At 40.6% G+C, this 22,458-nt stretch overlaps 1 protein-coding gene across 3 annotated transcripts in view; it reads left to right on the forward strand.

The window, feature by feature from the left end:
• The window catches only part of CHCHD3 (coiled-coil-helix-coiled-coil-helix domain containing 3), a 126,477-nt gene that overhangs the window by 3,543 nt on the left and 100,476 nt on the right, over nucleotides 1-22,458 (forward strand). For all 3 annotated transcript variants that reach the window (XM_017728006.1, XM_008628863.2, XM_017728007.1), the window contains exon 3: nucleotides 16,883-16,967. In XM_017728006.1, coding sequence (XP_017583495.1) covers nucleotides 16,883-16,967 — 85 coding nt within the window. The remainder of the gene's footprint in view (nucleotides 1-16,882; nucleotides 16,968-22,458) is intronic.

Raw genomic sequence — 22,458 nt, forward strand, 5'->3', positions numbered from 1 at the left:
GAAGGTGTCCCTGCCCATGGCAGGGGGGGGAATTAAAAGCTCTTTAATGTCCCTTCCCATCCAAACCATTCCAGGATTCCATGAATTGCTTGACCTTCTCAAGCTTGCAAAACCTTAGGAGTATTTTTCCTTTAAGAACTTGTGGTTTTGGTGAAGTGCTTCTGTATCCCAGACAAAGAACACTTTACATAAATAAGGAAAGATGTCTAGAGGGAGAAACATTAGAGCTCTTAAACCCAGCCCTTTCTTCAAGGCAAGCCTTTGATAGCTTTTGGTGGAGGAATAATGGCTTAGGTTACGTGAAAGAATTTGTGTCTTGTTGCTTGCCAATAATGATGAATTTATTCACTTCAGTTTGGGGTCAGAAAATGAAATTACATCCACTTACACTGAAATCTGACATCTAAAGACAATGTCTTAAAGCATCCCAGCTTGCTTGGCTCACCTGCTGGCTTCTGAGTAATATTAAATGCACTAAAATACTTAACAAGTGTAAAATCTTTCAAGTCTGTCTGTAATTCCTAAAGCAATATTGATGGGAAGCAACTCGGTCAGACAATGAGGTTTTGTTTTTTTTTCCCTGGGTGTGTTTTATACCAAAACTTCAGACAAAGGGAATGGTTTAATTCATTTAGCTTAGTGAATATTGAAAAACTAACAGTTTATTAGGGAAAAAAAAGAAGAAGAAATGCTTAAATTATTAAGACGCTGAGCATCTCAGCCAGCCATTTCTTTCCCATTTGCAGAAACAGGTTCTATTAAGGACACAGAGGTTTTTTTTCTCCTTTTTTTTTAAACTGCATTTGTTATTCTGTTCTCATGAGAAGAAATCAGCCAAGGCCCCATGTGACAAAATATTGGGCAGGGGTGTAGTAAAATGAGGCCTTCTGTGCCTCCTCAGGAGCTGGGTTACACCTTGCTTGTTTTCATGGATTAATTCTTGTGGATTGGTGTCTTTTTTTGTGTTGCTGTCTGGTTTTGGGTGCAATTTCAGTGGCTCTCGATACCTTGTGCCGGTCAGAAACATACCAAGGTGTTACTGGGATGTTCAGGAATGAGGATTTCAAGTGTTGGGTTCTAACTGGAGACAAAACCAGGATTTAGCTGAACTTTAGGAGAACAAACTTCACCTTTTGGTTGTGGGGTCACATAGGAGAAAGCTCTTGGGGGGCTTTAGGGAAGGTGGGAGATCCTTAAGGACAACCTATTCCTGGTGCATGAACAGCACGTTCCAATACTCAGGAAAATTATTGGATCCATTGTGAGGCTGGTCTGGTTAAAAGGGTAAAAATAAGGCCAGCATGAGGTGGAAGCAGAGAGAGACTGGAAAATGAGGGGATTTGGGGATCAGCAGAAGGTAGAGGTGTCATTCACCTCAACTTCAGCCAGGAGTTCAGCTGTCCCTCCCAATATTCCTGTATCCTGGTTAGAAATAACTCCTGTGGCCCCTCCCACCCTGAAGGATTCTGTGATCCTAGGATTTGGGTGTGCAAATCCATTTGCTCAGTGCCACAGAGGGCTTTTAATTCTTAAAAGATGGAAAGGGCCCACTGTGATCACTTGGATTTGTGCAGCCAAGGGAACGTGGCTGAGAATTTTAACGGCAGAATCATTGCCCTCATTCCTTGTTTGTTTTTAAGATAATTTTTTTAAATTGAATGTTCTTGAAGAGTTGCAGCACATCCTGATGAGATTAGTAACTATGGATAGTTGGATACTGCATGAAAAACTGCATTAAAATTGGAATGTCTCAGGAGAAATGTTGTGGGCAGCTCTGCACTATTCCTTGTGAGAATTATTCTGTGTTGTCAGTTTTTGTGAGCACCTGGAAGTTTACAAATTTGGGCTGAACTTCTGCCAGGTAAGCAAGAATCCTCTGCAAATAAACCCTGGCAGTTCTTTGTCCTTTAATGTATTAATTGCTTCTATCCACCTTTTTGTTCCAACAGTACTTTTTCTCTGCATGAACTGAAAGATGAAATGAACTGACATTTGTGATGTTACTTTCTAGAATTCCTCTTATTTTTAGAACAGGAAAAAACCTGAGGTTTGGCAGTGCCTGGGTTGATTTCCCTTTTCTGTGAGACACCTGGAAAGCTCAGGCAGTTCCTGACATGGATTTTTCCACTTTCCTTCCTGCACCAGGAGCCAGGAGAGCTTGGGTTTTGCTTTTGATTGTGTTTATTTGCCCTCCTCTACTTGCGGCTCTGGGAAGTCTTTCTAAAAAGTGTTTTAAACTTGTACTGGAAACCTGAAATAAATCAAGAGGGACCCTCAGGCAACACTGAGGTGGATCACTGATGACCTGGAAGGCCATGATTTGCTTGTTATAAATTAATATTAATAATTTCTTGCTACTTAGTAGTCACACAGTTTCTTGGAGATGACTTTTCTTTGCAGTGATGTCCATTGATATCCTTTGGATTAAAGGTGTTGATGGAAGTGTTTTATTATCCAAAGGTGAAACGTCTTGTAACTCACCAGATTGCTAAAGGTGCCAGAGTTTTAGTGCTGTCAGTGTAACAGCAAATCCTTAGTGGAGCCTGACATTCCTGTCACTGGATTGCAGCAGAAGAGGGAAGATGGAATTATGCAGGGGAGTTGGAGGAGGTGCTGCAGAAATTAAAGTTTTTGCTGTCTGTGTGATGTGCAGGGTGTTCTGTGGGTGCTTTCAGGTGGCTTGGTAAAGCCTTGTCAAATGGTGCTGAAATTCCTGTGAAAAACTGGTGAATCATGGGAGTTGAACATGGAAAATGTCCATAATTGTGGAAAAGGAATATGCCCCATCCCTGGAAGTGTCCAAGGCCAGGTTGGATGGGGCTTGGAGCAATGTGGGATAGTGGCAGGTGTCCCTGGTGTGGCAGGGGGTGGGAATGAAGGACCTTTAAGGTCCCTTCCAACCCAAACCATTCCATGAACATCTAGAACCGGATGAATTTTCACCTTGCAAGGTGTGAATGAAAAGCTGGAATGTGCTGGCTTGCTCTCTTGTGCTATATTCCCAACATTTGTTTCACTCCAAAGCAGTATTTTGGATCTCCACTGAAGCACTGTTGTTGGGATTTCAGCAGCCCTGCACCTCTGGGCTGCATGGCTCAGTTGCTTTTTAAGTGCTGAGACATTCCATGGAATGAGGCATTTTACGCTAAAGGCAAGCAGGAGTAAAAGGCAAAAGGTGTTGGAACATGTCCTGTTGTGTGAATGTGATGTTTTTAACCTATAATTGATGTTACCATGAACCTCATCTGCTCATGTCTGTTGTTATCCTGATGTGGTGTGCAGTGATCTAAACCCAGAAACTCCTACAAGAACAATTTATAACTAAGTATATCTAAACATGCTCCAAGAAATGCCATTTGTGTAAACGTTAACCTGGAGTTTGACATGGCACAAATTTGGGTTGGTTGAAGAAAGTTTTTTACCAATGAAGGCAGGGAGGCCCTGGCACAGGGTGCCCAGAGAAGCTGTGGCTGCCCCTGGATCCCTGGAAGTGTCCAAGGCCAGGTTGGAACACCTGGAGTTAGTGGAAGGTGTCCCTGCCCATGGCAGGGGGGACTGGATGAGCTGAAAAGTCAAAAGTCCATCCCAAGCCATTCTGGGATTCTGTGTTGCTGTGATTGTGCAGTTGAAAGGCCAGGCCAAATGTAGGAGAGGTTCTTCTGTCTCTCCCTTCCTCTCTCCCTCTGTTTCTTTCGTTGGAATGAAACAATCCTGTTCAACGTGGAATGGGAAGAGTGGCCCCAGTGTGGGAGGTGTTCAAGGCTGAAATTGCAGTGAGTGATTCCCAGCCCCCCTTCAGCTCCCACTGTTGCTTTATTTGTTATTCACAGTGTTGGGAAGGGAACTAAAGAGATGAACTCTGAGGTTTCCAAGGGTTCTGCAAATGGAGGAATTCAGTTTTTCAATCAGTGGGATTGAGCTCTGGTTTGGTTTTGTTTCCAAATGAGGGCCAAGGCAAAAGCCAATTTATCCCATGAATATTGTCAGATATTGGGGGACATTAAATTGATTTAAAGGTTTCTCACTTTACAACTGATGGAGAACTTGGGCTATTCCAGGTGGAATTTAAAGGAGAGCCCTGGATGTGCCAGGTCCTGTCCTCATACGTAGAAGTGAATAGGTCTCAGGCACACTCACTGCAGTGACAGTCACTTTCTTCTGCAGTTTTTTGCCTTTTACAAATCATTTTCTGTGCGTGGCTTCTTGCAGAGAGGCAGAATTTATTTTTCAAGGAGCTTTCATTTAGAAGTGTCGCTTTTTGTTTCCATTTATTCTTAGAAACAGATACTTTTTATGTACTGCCTTCCACGTGCTTTTTGGGTCTCTGGTGGATTTGGGGAAATTAAATTTCATGCTATTCTGCTTTAGGCTGCCTGTGCTCTCTTAGGGTTTGCTGAGTGCAGGCGTTGGCCCTCCAAATCTTGTGTAGCGCACAAATAAAGGGATTTTTGTCGTAGCTGCTGTTTAACAAGCACATCCAAAGTACTTGCTTAGCAATGGCTTGTGAGTTAAAAGTTAAAACCTCCTGCTTTTTAATGTGGGAGCACGAGATTTGTGCTTGTTAAAGCATCATCTTCCAGTACTTAGCAGGAAAATCATTTTGGAAAACATCTGTTGGTGGCTGGTGTGTGATTCTTCTATTAATTTCTAGTAAGCTCAATTCAGGAGGGAGAATTAAGGCACTGGGCACAGTTCTTGGAGCCCTTTGCAAAACGTCAGGAAATAATGACTTTTAAGGCCTAAATCTATGCATTTATGGATGGAAGTGGTACCGTTGCCTTTTACTAGTTCTGAGTAAATTGTTTTGTAGTTAAATCCTGGAAAAAGCTTTAGGACTTTAAGCCTGGCCTTAGGCTGAACTTGCTGAGATGAAGCCAGAGTTTATCCACTCTTTATGAGCCAGACTTGTGTGGTGGGGCTTTTGAGTTTTGGGGCTTTTATGTGTGTTAAAATTAATAAAAAACCTATCTAGCAACATGTTTTTTTTTTTCTTTCAGTTTTTCTTAATTTTACTTTTTCCATTAGAAATCAGAATTTGATGGAAGAAAATGCCTGTTTGGGGAACATTTGTCGTGGTCTTTGTTAGAAATCTCCCATGTGTGTCCTTGCAGAATTGTCTGTGTTCTGTCCTATTCCTCTCTTGTCCTTCAGAGACCTTCCTGGGATTATAGGTCAAAAAGCCCAGATAGCTGGCTCAGATAAAGAGCTTTGTAATTTAAGGGATTGTTGGAATAGAAGTCATCTGGAGCAGTTTGAATGATTTTTTTTTTTTATCTTAAAGAACAAAATAAAAAATATTGACAATTTTAATGAGATAAACCCAATGAGTAAATTAGAGCTGTTTGATTTCACCAACACAAGTCCTGATAGCACCAAGCAAGGAAATTGCCATTCTGCTGTGTAGAATCCTCTGTGGTTTTACAGTACAATAGTTATTCTTATCCAAATTTATCTTTGCACTGACTGAAGGAGCAGAGGAATTTAAGTGCATTTTTTTCCTTTGTATTATTGAAACATAGCACTTGTTAGATGTAACACAGCTTCAGCAGCACAAGGAGACCTCCAAGTAATAAAACCTTTAGGTTTTAATAGTAAATTGCTACTTTTCTTCCCCTTCCGATTTATTTACCAGCGAGAGACTCCTCGGTGTGGTACAAAAGAACACTTTAAACCTACGATTTAATTGCATAAGATGAAAAGAAACACTTTGTTTTATTCTTTCATCTTCAGGCTGCAGCAAAGTGTTCCTAAAGCTCTTCCTCACTTGTCAGCTGAGGCAGGTTAAGTGTTTTGTTGGTGCTGCTGCTTGAAAGCTTCGTGCAGTTGTTGTTTAGTTAAACAGGAGGTACCACTTAGAATCCTTTTCCTCAGCCTCAAGGGAATGGGAAAAACTTTATTGCCACAATAAATTATTGCCACAATTTTTTTCCCCATCCTGCTTTCCTTGTGTTCTGAACTCTTTGACTTTCAATGGTGTCATATTAAAAGTTTTGAGCAACACCAGGCTGAAAATTGGGCTTCGGCTATTCCTAGCTGGTGGTTGAAATCTAAGTTTAGGAAGTAAGGAAAGGACATTTCTTCCCTGTTTTTTCAAGGTTTGATGTGTGCCTCTGGCAATGCTTCATGGAGCCAATTTATCAGATACTCATTTTTAGCTTCATTAACCATGTTTGATTTCACCTCTTGTTAATCACCAAAAAACAAGCATTTAATCTCAGCTGTTCTTTCAGGGTGGGAGATGGTGGTTCTTCCCAGAAAGGTTCTGCTTCCCCTTAATCTCTGGAACTTTTTACTGAAGGAGTTGAATGGTTTATCCAAGATGCTTCACTTTTTGTTTTTTTACCTCTTCCTCCCCCTCTTCCTCCCCCTCTTCCTCCTTTCATGAGAGGGAGGCAGTTTATCCTTGAGAAAGCTCTCAACTATCCCTGATGCTACTAATTGACATTTCTCAACAAGAGGAGATGGCACCAATTTAGGAAATTTAAGGAGAAAAAATAATAATATCCAGAGAAATGGGTAGGAAAAATTAAAAGGCAGCGGTTGTTGAGAAGAGTGATTTTGGTGTTAATCAGAAACCTAAGGAAGCTGGAATTTTTGGAGGAGCACCACTTGTATCACATCACTTTGGTCAAAACTTGGTGGCTCTTGTGTTTCTGTGCCAGTGTTGAACACATTTATTTCTGCTTTTATTCTTCTCTGTTTGCAGAAGAAAAGAGAATGTTCTATTCAAAGTGAACCTCAGAAATGCCTCAATTTTCCGGGAGCATCTTCAGGATAATCACATTATTCTTTCTCCTTGAGATTTTCATACTTCACCTCTTGCAGCCTCTTTTCTCTGGAACTTTTTACTGAAGGAGTTGAATGGTTTATCCAAGATGCTCCTCCTTTTGTTCCTCCCCCTTTTCCTCCCCCTTTTCCTCCCCCTTTTCCTCCTTTCATGAGAGGGAGGCAGTTTATCCTTGAGAAAGCTCTCAACTATCCCTGATGCTACTAATTGACATTTCTCAACAAGAGGAGATGGCACCAATTTAGGAAATTTAAGGAGAAAAAATAATAATATCCAGAGAAATGGGTAGGAAAAATTAAAAGGCAGCGGTTGTTGAGAAGAGTGATTTTGGTGTTAATCAGAAACCTAAGGAAGCTGGAATTTTTGGAGGAGCACCACTTGTATCACATCACTTTGGTCAAAACTTGGTGGCTCTTGTGTTTCTGTGCCAGTGTTGAACACATTTATTTCTGCTTTTATTCTTCTCTGTTTGCAGAAGAAAAGAGAATGTTCTATTCAAAGTGAACCTCAGAAATGCCTCAATTTTCCGGGAGCATCTTCAGGATAATCACATTATTCTTTCTCCTTGAGATTTTCATACTTCACCTCTTGCAGCCTCTTTTTCTTCCCTGTAGTACCGTGGTTTTCTGTCTGCTCACAACTTGCAGCAGTAAAAAGCCACCATTTGTAGTAAGCATTGCATCAGCTGAGACCAGTCATTTGTACAAGTGATTTTTATTAGCAGATCTCATTGCAAATCATTAAAAATGCAGGTGTTGGATTAATGTTGTTGTGAGAATTTCAAGCATTTCAGTGTTGTCCTTTATTTTTAAACAATTTCTGAATAATGAAAATAACCATAAACATCATGATTACACATTGTTTACAGCCTGTTTTCAGTTATTATTAAAAGCAGCATTACAGGGCTGAATATTGGGCTGAAAACACATTCAAAGTTGACAATACTGGAGCTGTGTGCTGATAATTCAATAAAAAAAGCTGGTTTTGCTGGAGTTGGAGAAAAAGCATCAAAATGTGTGTAAGTCACTTCCACTTTTCTTCAGAGAAATGAATGCTTGTGCCTGTGCACCAAGTTATTGAGGATGCACATGTTTGAAATGTGAATATTGGCTATTTTTAAGCTGACTTCTTGGGTCATATTACATGAAATAAATGTTTTTCCACCTGGGCACTAAATTAACTTCCAGATTATTCTCCAAAATAAACAAGCTGCTGTATGGGGTGTCGGAATCTGGAAACGTTGTCCTCAAGGCATCAGGAAATACTTGGAAATTCTCCTGTACTTCCTTTTCTAAGGGATTCCCATGTCCAGGACATTGTACAAATGTTGAAATTCCAGTCAGCAATTCCAAGCCTGAACGTGCTGGAGTTTTCATCTGAGCGGAATAAACAAATTCTGCAATTATGGTTTCTCTGCTCCGATGGATGCTTTGTAGCAGCCTCTTGTTATAACCTGTCTGAATGAACAGGAGATGAGATTGAGCACACCACAACAGCTGCTAAAGATCCACTTATTTCTCACTGCTGCTTTCTTTGTACCCAATTTGAGATGAAGTGATTGCTTTCAGATTTTGTGCAGCCTTTCGGTGCCCATGTCATCGATAAGTGAAATCAGGACTTCATACAGAGATAGTCACCTTTTCTAGTTTTGCTCAATATTCAGGTTCTACTGGAACATTTTTTAATCCCTTTAAAATTTAGTGCTCGGGTGTTAAATGGCTTTAAATGTGCAGTGTGGGAGTTTGATATCCTGATTGATCTTCCCATGCGACTCCAGCCACTGAGAAATCTGTTTAATGGGATCAGCAGAGGTATTGATGAGTGTTATCTTTGGGTGAAACACTTTTTTCTTTCATTAACCTTTACCTGTAAGGACACTTCCACTGCTTGTTTTTTTCACAGGATTATGGATTCTTATGTTTTCCTCTCCCTTCTCTCCTAGAATATCTTTATAATTAGTTTTAGCCACAGAGGTAGATTTCTCAAGGACAATTAATTTATTCACGTTTTTTTAAATCTTGCCAATGGGTTGGTGTCAATGGCACTGTTGTAGAGTTTTGTGGAATTCGGAAGAACTTCCTCAGAGGGATTTGCTCAGGACAGATGGGGAAAATTCATAGTGGACGTGGATCTGCTGCAGAATGGTTACAAAAGTCTCTCTTAAAACACCTTTTCCATCATTATTGTCCACTTGCTCTTTGCATCATTCTTGTCTTTTCCTGGTTTAACTGCAGATTTGCTTCTCTGAATCCCACCTGCTTCCCCTTCCACCTTATCAGTGCTTTTAAAATTCTACATTATCCTTTCCATCCTCCTTCTTGCTGGATTTCTTCACTCATTTAGGTTGGAAGAGACCCTTAAGATAATGGAATTAAAGACTGGTTTGGCTTGGAAGGACCTTAGAGATCATTTTTTGCCATGGGCAGGGACACCTTCCCCTATCCCAGGCTGCTCCAAGCCCTGTCCAGCCTGGCCTTGGACACTTCCAGGGATCCAGGGGCAGCCACAGCTTCTCTGGGAAATCTGTGCCAATGTCACCACCTTAAATAAAGAATTTATGTCACGCACATTTGACCTGTGACATCAAGGAACAACTGGATGTGGCACTTAGTGAATGGCTTTAATGAACATTAGTGGAAATGAGTGGTGGGTGCAGCTTTGGGGTGTGCTGATACGAAGAGCAGAGCCACCTGCTCCACAAACAGTTGGAACGGGAACATTTGACAGTAAAATTCTGTGCCTGCAGCCTGTGTTCCTGCCCATGGAAAGGTATAAAAATAACCTCCCTCCAAGGCCTTTGTGACAGTGATGAGCAGCTTTGTGATTTCCTTATTCCTGCCCAAAGTAGCTCCAATGCAGAGCTGAAATTGGGGAAAATTGACTTTTCAGTGCCACCGATAGTGCACAATCACAGCTGGAGTTTCCTTCTTAGAGGTGATGGTGGTAGATGATCTGAACATCAAAATTTGCTATTTTTGGAGCCCTGGCAGTGCAGGGAGGCCCATTTGGGAGTGTTGGACTGAGCAGGAGTGGTTGGCAATTCTTTGCCATTAGTGGTGACTTCTAAGAGATGTTTTAGTTAAAAAAACCCTTTTTTACTCACCTGCTATGTGTAAAAATACATAATTATTTCCCTGTCCTCTGCACTCGTAGAAGGAGTTTGTTGAAATACATGTGAAAGAATTTAAAACAGATTTTGTCCAAGAAGATGAAAAGGACACCAGTAAATTTCCCTGCACTGTCAGATAAAATAGCTTTACAATAAACTTCTGAACCATAAAGATCAGGAACTGGACAACTTAAATTGTCCTGAAAGGACACCACATGCTTAATCCTCTTGAAAGCAGAATCATCAAATCCTTCTTATCATTGCTTACAATATGATTATTTTTTTTTTTAATGTTGAATTACAGAATCCTGATTCTTTTATCCATTGTATTCCACAAGAAAAAAGCCTTCCAGTGTGTGTGGAGTAGGGATTACTAAAACAGCTGAAATGGGAATTTTCTCCACTGCTGTATTCAGTCTGAGACAGGGATAGTGTTTTAAAGGTGTGTGATACTTCTGTTTCATTATTTTTATTAATTATTTCAAATTAACAGGAGGGCAGAATGACTTATGGCTAAATAGCTGCTGAAATGAGTTATTATCTCTCTATTTTATTACAGAGGTGGGGGAAAAAGATGGGTTATGAAAAAGGTTTGGTTGAAATCACTCCCTCCCTTCCAGGGCCATTGAGAACGATGGAAAAAGTAACATTAAAACTCCGTGAAGTCATTTATCCACACAGCAGGAGTTCCTGCAGAAACTAAAAATTAGGGGAATTTTTAACTGGCTTTTTAAACTCAGTGCACTTCTTGGTGGGAAATACCTGATTTTATGGGCTCTCACGTATTTCGAGATGTACTGAAGATATTTCATGTTTCTACTCTTGCACAACATCCCTGTATCTGTCACCTGTTTATCAAATTTAAAGTCCTCTAAGACAGGATATTTCAAAATATCAGAACTATGTCAAACCCACATATTTTTGGTAGTGTGAATCTCAGAAATGAATTATTTTTGTAAAACAGAGCCGTTAGCACAGGCAGGTACAACCTAATTCAAAGAATCACAGGGGAAAACCTCCTAATCCTGTTTTTTCCAGCCCCCTCATAAATCCAATGTGATTTGCTTTATCCCAATATTAACAGGATATTGAAAGGAGACTATTCCAAATATAATAGGAAATAACTTTGTTTTGTTACTTCTAGACCATGCACTGTCTTGTTTCTAATTGAAATTAGTATAAATTGATTGATATCCACATTTACATTGGAAAATAGAGAATGTAATTATGCAAGAGCGCCTTTGGAAAGTAAAATATTAAATATTTTTAAATTATGCACACTTAATTGCATTGTTTTTGTATTTCATTATCCTATGAACTCATCTGAAATATTCCTGCACATTACTAATATTTAACAGTTAATACAAATTTCTGTCCTTGGAGGGGAGCTTTGTTTGTACTGAATTCCTGATGGGAGGAAGTTTCTGGAACTGGGGATTTCAGTGGACAACTTGCTGGGTGTGTTGGTAGTTAAATTTGTATCAGTCTGAAAGTAGAGTTTGTTCTTTAGAATGCTCTTTAATAATATTTAAGAAAACCCACAACAGTTTAAATGCTGCTTTTTGAAGCACGTAAATGACTTTTTAAATGTTTTTAGGGTTTTCTTTCTGCTGCTGGGCTGGAGGGATGGTTCATTATTGTTTTCATTGAGTGCAAGGCTAATTTGGGTTATTTTTAAGGTTAAGGATCAGGTACAACAGTGTTTGAAACCCACTAAATTTAAAAAGTAATTATCTCCCAGCAATACTTGATGCACTTGAATTACAACATTTTCCTGTCTCCTCTCCTGTGCTGCTCCCAGCAAATCCAGGGCTCTTTGAGAACCAAAAATTAAGGAAAAGCAGAGTAGATTTCATGGTGTCATTGTCTTCCCACCTGATTTAAACACACCAAGTACATATTCTACAGCTTTAATCAACATTGAAATCATCTCTTCTGCTATCCCAGCTTGCTCCAAGCCCCATCCAACCCAGCCTTGGATAATCCCAGGCTCCCACAGCTTCTCTGGGCAACCTCTTCCAATGCCTGAGGAAAGAATTTCTTCCTGTTGATATTGAAGATTTTTGTGTGACCCGTGGAATTTAGATATGGACCAAACCGGTGCTTTTATTATGCAGAAAGACTAAATCAAGGCAATTTGCATATTATAATAGTTGCATTTTACACATCTTAAGTTGAAATGTGGGGAAAGTGTTTTAATTGTGGAAGACCCCTGATCAGTGTGAGCCGCCAGTGTGAGCAGCGAAGGCACCAGGCACGTGGGCTTCCTGATCCAATATTTATGAGCATTAATGCACAATTAGGAATTTTCCTGGTGACATCTTCATTAACTCCTCCGAAGCTGTAGCAGCTGAGGCCGATGATGGGGCTGAAGGCAGCCCTGAGGTGCCCTGTCCCAAAGGAGCTGGGTAATGTTCCTACTCACAGTGATGGGAGAACTTCCCCTTGGATGGCATCCGTGGTTTGACTGCCCTGATGTTGTTGTCAATACCAGATGCCAGAGGTGAATGGAAGAAACTGCAGGAATTCACTGGGAATTGGTTTTTCCAGCACAAAAAGGAGTCTTCCTGTGGCTGGCAGTGATTGGGAGATACCTTGGAGCTGTGTTCTCTGTTTGGGGAACGTTTCAAGGGAAATGTTTCAAAGGGCTTGTGGTATTGAGTCCATGAATTTTGGCGGAACTGAAAGATTTTAGCAAAGCTTACCCTGGCTTGAAGTGTGGTGTGGAAAGGCTGATTGAACACGGTGCTGGAGGAAGTGTGGAGGTGCCTCATTTTTGACTAATACTCCATATTCTTTAATTCTTTACATCCTCTCTTCCCCTTTCAGCCTGCCTTCTTTCTCATGTGGAGCAAATCCAGAGGAGGCCACGAATTTGATAAGGAGCACCTTTGCTACAAAGACAGGTTGGGGAAGTTGGGGCTGTTCAGCCTGGAGAGGAAAAGGTTTGTGTGGAGATCTTGGAGCAACCTTCCAGTATCCTGCAAGGATCTCCACTGGCCAGCATTTTTCTTTTAAATAGCCAAGCTTAACTAGAAGGAAAAACAGAACTTGGTGGGTTTTTTTGTGTTGTGTTTTTGTTGTTTTTTGGGTTTTTTTAATTCATTTTCTGAACATTACCTAGCTAAGTGTTTTCTAAAAGGCATTTGATTGTATCAAACCTAAGTGTCTCTTCATTAATAACTTAATGCACCTGCCCTTTCCAGAGAATTTAGTGAAGGTGCCTGCTAATAAATGCTGTTTACTTTAATGGGTTTTTTCCAAATGCCCAGCTAATGGGCAGCTTCCCAGCTCTGCAGGCTGGAAGTTATTTGAATAATTTGTCCATATCACATTGCTGATTTCTCAGGCTAACATTTCTGAGGCTGCAGGTGTCTTCTTTCCCTGAGGTTTGTTGTTTACTGCTCGGGGTGTAATCCTGACATCCTGCTGATTGTTTCTTTTCCGTAAAGCTACTGCTTTAGAGAGAGAGGAAAAAGATACGGATTTGGATCTTGTGATTAGCAAGGGCTGAGGAGTTGGAGGCAAATACTACAAGAGTTTATGTACCAACCTGTCGTAGACCTGGAGGATAAAATTGCTGATGGTTCCTCAAGAATTAGCATCACGTGAAGCTTTGCTCCCATCCTGCCCATGGGTGATCTTTGGAGTTCCAAGGCAGAGCACATTTTATGCATCTGAAACCTCAGGAACTGCTGGGAAGTGAGAAGTCCTTCAGTCTCTTTTGCTCCTCTGTTCTTGTCAGTTGTCCCTGTAACTATCCAAAGCCTTTTGGACCCTGGGGAAATAAATACATTGGATTTCTGGTTCCTTATTTGCCTGATTTTGAAGCACAAGTGGGAGAATAAATACAAAGGGTTGAGCAAATGGCTTTGCATACTCTATATAAATATATTTTTAATGGAAATCAGGGTTTGTGACCTTTTAAAAAGGTGGTGGAATAAGCCTTTTTCAGGTTTGCCCAAGGATGTTGGATGGATTGGAATCTTCGTCTCTTGTCTGGAGAAGACTGAATGGACAAGTGTTGAAATCTGCTTTTTCACGAGGGCATGTAGTGACAGGACAAGGGGGAATGGCCTGAAGCTGAAGGAGGGTGGGTTTACATTCAGTATTAGGAAGGAATTGTCTTTCAAACTTTTCCTAAAGAATAAGTCAGGGTGCTGTATCCCAGAGGCCACCAAAATGGCAAAACCTTGTGCCTGTACCGTCCCTGCTTGGTCTGCCCAGATCCTGGCAGGAGCTTTCTGGTTTTCATCACTTTTGACCCTGTCTGGATTCGAGACTCCCTCCAAAGCCTTTCCCTCAGTGCCCTCCACAGCTGGACAGGGGAGAGAAAATAGAATTAATAGAATTCCCAATCTCCTGGGAATCTCAGCTCTGGAGCAGCTGCTGCCCCTCCTGCCCTGCCCTGGCTGTCTGCAGGGCTGTTCCTCTCATGTTCTCACCCTGCTTTGCTCTGGCCAGCTGCACAAAACTTTTTTTTTTCCTTCCTAAATCCGTTATCCCAGAGGCATCACCGCCATTCCTGGTTGGCCCAGCCTGGTGGGTCCATCCTGGAGCTGGCTGGAATTGGCTCTGCTGGACATGGAGGAAGCTCCCCAGAGCCACCCCTGTAGCCCCTGGTACCAAACCCTGCCCACACAAACCCAGTACAGCCATTCTGTGTCTGGGCTGTTCCACAGAGCAGTTTGGTGCCTCTCAGAGCGTTGTGCAGCCTCAGCTGGGGGTGCTCCATTCCCATTATCCCCATGGTTTTCCATTCCCATTATCCCAGGTGAACGGTGCCAATCAGACACCCATCCCCGTGGCGTGCTGAGGGGACAGAATAGCTATTCCTGGCTGCAGCACTGTGGGATTTGGAGTGTGTTCCCATTACTGCCCATCTCTCCAGATTGGTTTGTGATGGGAGCTGTGCATTAAACACTCTCACACTCAGGGGGTGACTTTTTGTGCTCCTGTAGGAGCAGGGATGCAGTAAATCCTAAATATACTTGCCTGAAAATCTTCCCCGTTTGTCTGCTCTGGGATGAAGTTGGCGCTGATTTCAGTATCCTGAAGAGCTTCAAATATTAAAGGGGGTGGTGGTGGGAATGGCTATGCAATAGCAATTTAATTTTTAATATAATACATTAATATTTTAGCAGTCTTGCACCCCCCCAGGTTTAACATTCTCCAGTAGTTCAGTGGTCAGCTGTGTGTTTGTAATGCCCAGTAGTGTGAGCAGAGATGGCCATCAGAAATGTTACTGCTTTATCTAGAAACAGTCTTTTCCCGATCCTCTCTCAAATAAATTACCTTTTCTCTTTTTAAATGCTTCTTGCCCTAGAACAAATGCCTCCTCCTTGTAGAACTGCAATTATTTTTTTTTTTAAACTGAAACATCATAAAGCTCCCATTTGGGAGCTACCCAATTATATCTTACAATAATTCTATCGAATGATCTATAGCTCCACTTTTATTCCCTATTAGTATTTGGCTGATCGATGGGCAGCCTAATTGATTGTTAAGGTCAAATGTCTTTATTGGCTGGTGCCCGAATCTTTCCTCATTATGACATAGACCATCCTCTGGTCTGTTGGAGTTCTTGTACTCATTTTTGTACACCAGAACCATAAATTTCATGATGTAGATGCTGGTGAGAAAGATAATTAATGTCGTCGTGTCAGTTGAGATAATCCCAATAAAATGGGGGTTTGCTTTTTCACCCAGATTTGTGGTAGAGATCTGTTCAAAGGTTCATATTTCCCTCTGCATTTTCATTTTAATATATTTTTAGGCTGGGGTCTTACTTGGAACTCACAGATTTCCCCCCACTTTTCCCTGTGTTTCTGTGATCTCAGCATTTCCTGGGCCTGGTACGATGGAAGCTGCTTCATTCATTCATAAAACTCTTTTGTGAGGCTGCTTTAGGATGAGTAGAATTGCTGTGAGTCTGAGCTATAATGGGAATGTGGAATAATGATTTTGGATAATCTTTGCAGATAAATCCAGCTCCTGGAGGTGAGGTCATTGAGACACAGATCCTGCAGTGCCTGAAATTAACTTCCCTGGGCTTGACCTCCCCTAGCAGTGGTTTTGTCACTGCCCCAAAGGTTGTGGCACCTTCTGGGATTCAGCAGCTTTGTCTTCCTGGGTGTTTTGGGGTGGGATCAGATCTTGGAGCTCTGTGCTTCCATGGAGGGGACACTGAGCCAGGAACGAGGGAATTACCTTGGTGCCTGTGCTGGAAATCCAGAGCACGGCAGAGGTTCAGCTCAGTGTAGGTAGGGCTTTATTCCAGGCAGGATTAGGATTAAGCTGGATTTTGGTGTTTTGTAGATATCTTTCAGCCTTGTAGGATTGGTGGCTCTCCAGCTTTTCTCCCTTTTTTTGTATTCTTGAAGAAGTTGCTTCCCTCCTTTTTTTGTTTTTAACCAGACTTTCGTTGATTCATCTGACAGAATCTTAAGTGAAGGAAACATTCTTTCCATATCTGCTTGATTAAACAAAATCAGGAGAATTTGGGGCAAAATCTTTTCTAGGAGCTAGAAATCTGGATATTCAGGACATTGTAAGAGCTTTGTTGTATAAAATACATCTGAAAATGCTTGATTCATTACACAAAGATATTTCTTTTGGTTCTATATGAATGAAAAGCAGCATTTTATGACTTTACTGTTTATGTCTCTGTCTCATCCCCCATGGTTTTACTTTACTTTACAAAGAAGTATTTCTGAAGAAAAATATTTAATTTAACGTATAGTCCATGTTGTTCAAATTTCAAAAGATTGCACTAATTGAAAAGCTGTTTAATAAGAAAAAATTTTAAAGGCTCACTGGTGGTGTGCTAAAATTTCAAAGATGGTTAAACCACAAGAAAGCAACTCCAACTGCTGTGTGGAAAAAAGAAAAGAAACAATCGAGGGCACTGTGTTATGCAGTTGTTTCTGTAATTGGGAATAAGTTGTGTTCTGTTAACATTTCATTGAATTTTCTTTTAATTGCAGTTAATGATGAAGAGCTGAAGAAAAGAATAGCTGAGGAACTGGCACTGGAACGAGCCAGGAGAGACCCTGAAGCTCAGAAGAGGAGGTTGGTTCATTAATAACAGTTATTTCAAACAAACTTGGGCTTAATGCTTTTATTTTATTTATCTGCTTGCTGAAAACAGCTGAATTCTGTGCCCCGAGACAAACTGGCTGTGAGAGCTTTGGGGGCTGCAGCAGGTTTGGATATTAAATCCATGTTCAACACCAAATGAGCTGGAATTTCCTTGTAAGAGCTGATCCAAACTGTTGCTCTAAATCCCTTCTGACCTCCTGAGTGGGGCTTTTTTTGCAGCCTTTTAAGCTCAAGCTTTGCTGATTTCCCTGGAGCCCAAATAATCATTTTGTGCTGCAGAGACAGAAAGAGCAGGGGTGGGGTCCCTGGGACCCCGGGGGTTGAGCAAGGGTACCTTGGAACAGCAGCAGAAATGGGAATTCTGGAGGTTTTTGGGAATTCTGGAGATTCCTGGGAGCTGCAGGATGTTTTGAGGTACTTTGAATATGTGAAATACTGTATTAAACCAGTTTACACCAGTAAAACCCTTTAGATTCCTTTCTGTATATTGAAATACTCCTTTCTGTCTCTTGAAATATTCCTTTCTTTATATTGAAATATTCCTTTCTTGGGCGTTTTTTTTTTCTCAGAGATTGTAGTGACTGTGAAAGCCTGGGCAGAGACATTATTAGCAATTAAAAATTCCTCTTTAAATTTAGAAATTTTAATGTCTGATGAACTTCTGTGTTTAGTTCTCCTTTTGGTGATTGTTGTAAATAGATAACACAACACCCTGAGTATAAATATGAACCTGCATATTGTCCTCCACTGAAAATGGGGAGAAAGGCTCATTATGATGGATTAAAAAAAATTAGGCTGTAATTAGTACTACTTAAACTGTCTGCATAGATCTCAGTTGTTTCCTACCCAGCATTCTGTTATTTAATTGAGTTAGGCTGATGGAGTATATAATGAGATAGGACTACATTAATGTCCCAGGGAAAAAAAAATCAGGCTTTTCTCTCTTTTTTTTTTTTTGCATCAGCAATAAAGGAAATCAATAAGTTACAGTGAAATCTCTCCTCAGCTGGGCTTTGACAGGAAAACTTGGGTTACTTTTGAGCTTCTTGAGTGCTCAAGGCTTCAGCTAAATGGAATTAAAACATGGAAATATTTGGTTTGCAACTTCAGCATTTTGTCACGTGCCGCTTTCAGTACCTTCCAGAGTTCAGCTTCCAGGGGTTGTGCATTGGTCTGTGAAAAAAAGGGAGCAGATTGGGTAAAATATCAAAATAAATGAGTAATGATGATGATAAAAAAAGGACAAATATCAAAAACTTGTTACTGCTTTAGTTATTTTGTAGTTTTGATTTATTTAGTTGTTTTTTAGCCATAGCAAGAATTTTTTATTATAATCTTTATACAGTATTTACAATTATAAAAATCTGTTTTAAACAGAGCATGGAGGCTTTTTTTGTCTTGGATGAAACAACTGTAAAAGATGCAGGTTGTTTTTCATAAGTAAAACTTCACGGGCTGAATTCTGGTGGAGGTTTGTGTTTTAAAAACATTCAGGAAACTCACATTGTTCAGATAAATTCTTTCGTCTTGCATGTGCAGAATGTTCCAGGTAATAAGAAACATGGAATATAAACCATAATAATTTGTAATATAAATACAAACACATTGATGCAGTGTTGGAAAACAGAACAAAAACCTGAGTTCCCAATATCCTACATTAAACTGCTTGGCCTTGCACTTGTGATTTATTCACAATTTCATTTCATAACCCACTACTTTGCAGACAAATCCTGTTGGGATGTGACACAAAAATTAAGGTTTTTACCTCCACATTCATCTTATGGATTGTTTTACCATAGATGGTGTGTTTTACATGTTTATATTCTCACTCCTTTCTCAAAACCAGGTTTTTTTCCCAATATTTAAATGAAATAACATTTAAACATAAAAATATCTGAAACTTTGGACTGTTTGTTGTCTGATTCCAACTGCCTAATAGCTGATTTGGTGCTATTCCGTGAGCACTGTATGACCACATTTGGGTTTGATTGCAAAATGTATTTTACTCATTTCAGACTGTGAAGGGAAGAAATCTTAACTTGTAGATAAATTATTTGTTCACACATCCATACACAGTACAGATGGGCTGCTCTATATAAAGTTAAAATCTGTGCTTATTTTGGGGATTGGAGCTGAAGAATGACTCTTAAATTGTATTTTAATGCCACCAACTCACTGAAAATACATCAGTTATAGCTCCTGTTAAACAGAACTTGGAATAATTGATAAAGTAGTAGTTTAAACCCACCTTAGAATATATATCCAAAATTCTGCACTGATTCCACTTCACTCCTCCTTTGTCTCAGCCCGAGTTTTGTTCCTCACTTTGGTTTTTGAACATTTTGAAATGTTTCATCTAAGAAGCATTTTCATTTTGAAAAGTTCATTTAGAAAATTGATTATCATTGATTTACAGCAGAATTTGCAGTGTCTGCAATAGTAACTGTGAGCAGTTAAATGTGTCAGAGCTGCAGCCTTAAGTGATACTCGAGGTAACATAAAAATATGAGGGGATGGACACAAAAACTTGAGCTTGACAGTGGTGGCAGGCAATAAATGATAATTAAGAGAAGAATTATGAACAATAAGAGAAATCCACACGACTCAATGGACCAGTAGGTGATAGCTTGAATTTTGCCTTTTCTCTGCTTATTCTAGACAAGCTCGGCAAATGTTTAGCATTTTTTTTTAATTTCCCAAGAAAATGAGAAAATTTTTAATGTTCTGGCCTTGAGAACAGGCATGAGGGAAATAGGTAATTTTCCTTCTCCCATCAGAGAACTGAATGGAAGTTTATCCACTCCATCCATTAACTTTGTCCTTGGATGTAAAGCTGTTCATTTGTTGGGCTCCATGACACTGATGGTGCTCAGTAAATCTGTTTTTCAGGTTTGCTTTAGGAAAAGTGCAGGCAAAGGAAAAAGTCTTTTGAGACAGCAAAAGGAGCAACTTCTATCATCAGCATAATGATAAAATTTTAGGTATTGCCAACCTCATCAGAGTGCTGGATTCCTCCACTAAAATATACAAACCACTGCTTTGGAGGCAAGTGATGGATGTGATTTCCCATGGAAATTGAACATTCCTGAATGATGACTTGCCTTTTTTCCCCCTCTTGAAAATCAGAGAGATTTCCAGTCTTATTTATTTTGCTATCATTTAACTCAGGCTAATTATATTTGGGAGAGGGGTTTCAGTTTCTTGCTTGGCAAGTGTTTTCCAGCTTTCACTTCTTAAATATGATTTGGCACAGGGCAAATATTAATTTTATGTAGAGCGAGGTGATTTTGCAAACTGCTCTGCATGGTAGTGCCTTCAATAGTGCAGGAAGTATATTTTGTTCAAGGCTTCAATATATTCATCCCTGGAATTTTGTTGGTATGCCAAAAATCTGTCCCTGTGCAGTTTGCTCATGACTGTCCTATGATGTGCTGTGATTCCAGGATTTGTTTCTTAGAGGAAAATCCCTGGTGTAAGGAGGAATTTTAAGGCAGGGAAGGGCTTAAAAACAGACTTTGGTTTGCTTTGGTGGCCCTTCAGTAATTCTGCTGCCAGCTCTGTTCTAAAAGTGTTTAAGGTACGACAGAGAGGAAGAGAAGCTCCAGGGAGAGCTGAGAGCCCCTTGCAGGGCCTCAAGGGGCTCCAGGAGAGCTGCAGAGGGACTGGGGCCAAGGCATGGAGGGACAGGAGCCAGGGAATGGCTTCCCAGTGCCAGAGGGCAGGGCTGGATGGGAGATTGGGAATTGGGAATTGCTGGCTGGGAGGGTGGGGAGGGGCTGGAATGGAATTCCCAGAGCAGCTGGGGCTGCCCCTGGATCCCTGGCAGTGTCCAAGGCCAGGCTGGACATTGGGGCTGGAGCAGCCTGGGACAGTGGGAGGTGTCCCTGCCCATGGCAGGGGTGGCACTGGATGAACTTTACAGTCCTTCCAACCCAAATCACTCCAGGATTCTGTGATGGCTTTTGATAACTTTTTGATTTTTTTTCTGTCTCTACCGTCTCATCACCTGTGACCAGATGGTCAAACTTGGGTAACTTTTCTCTTGAAAAGCACATGAAAAATCCTTTCCTTGAGTAATGCAGACCAGGTTGCTCATCAAGCATTCCCTGGCAATGAATTGCTGGATTCTCATCTCTGGGCTCCAGAGGGTGGGACATTTTATCTGTCATCAGCTGGACAACTTATTGCAACCTGTATTTGTGACATCCTCATCTGTTTCAGGACAATCATTTTAAACTCTAAATCAGCTTTGTCTCCACCCTGGTGCACAGAGTTTCTCTGTGGTGGGTTATTAAAATTGTAACCATTAGATTTTTTAAAAGTTTGTTTTGTTGTTGTGCTGGAGGGAGGGTCTGGAGATAACTGCTCATCACTCTGGGGTTTCATTGATGCTCTGAGTGCTTCCCCCCAACCTTTTTTTTGTCATGTCTCAGCAGTACATTGCATAAACAATGAGCTCTTAGTAAACCTGGAGTAAAGAGTTGGTGCAGAACCTATTCAATGTGAAAATGTGAAGTGAGAGAAGAATGAAGAAGAGTATTGCACAAGAAGCCTTCGGGAAACTGCACACCAAAATTGTTATATTAAAATCAATACTGGGGCTTGACCTTTCTGTGCTAGTGTATACTTTAAAACTTCCTATTGATTTCTGTTTTAATGGCATGTTTATTCCAGTTTCCTGGCATAGGTATGGAGAACAAGGGGAAAAGAAAATGATGGATTTATTTACAATATTCATTCAATATTTCAGCGAGGTAAAGGTATGAGGAACATTGCAGTTCATGAGGAGTGAATTAATTTGGGTGAAAACTTCTTCAAAGTATTCTTTTCCTCCTAAATGATGATGTTTTCCCAGATAATCAGCTATGTTGAATTGGGAAACCTGCTTTTTCTTGTAAGATTGTCCTCAGGGGGAACAAAAAGCTCCTTTTTAGGAAATAGTTGTTATTTTGTCTTCTGCCACAGGGACTTGCTGGTATTGTTTGGATTAAGTGGGAAAAGAGTCTAGAAAACTCCATCTTCTCTGCTGCTGATAGAGAGAAAGCTGGGAATACTCTGAAGCAGTAAAAGTGATTGTAATTGTTTTGACTTGAGGTAGGTTAAAAATAAGAGTTTAATATCTCCTGACAAGAGAAGCTGCACTGGTTTTGTAAAACCAGAGATCCCAACTGATAATCCCACTGAGGATGGCAAGGTGATTTTATAGGGGCAACTAATTTTATAAAAATGTAAAATAAAACCTTTTTCCTTGGAATGTCCAAAGGGCCCCTTCAGCCTCAGGGCTGCAGAGACAGCAGCAGATTTTGGCATCACTTTTCCATCTTGAGTGCCTCCTGTTCGTCCTTCCCAGCCATTCCATCTCCCCAACATTTTTCTCCTCTCTCAGCAGACATTTCCCTCATCTGATGTCACACTCAGTAAAAGATTTAGCAGTGGATTTATTCCTCAGCAGCCATGATCT

This window comes from Corvus brachyrhynchos, unplaced genomic scaffold, assembly GCF_000691975.1.
Source record: "Corvus brachyrhynchos isolate BGI_N302 unplaced genomic scaffold, ASM69197v1 scaffold182, whole genome shotgun sequence".
Lineage (NCBI taxonomy): Eukaryota > Metazoa > Chordata > Aves > Passeriformes > Corvidae > Corvus > Corvus brachyrhynchos.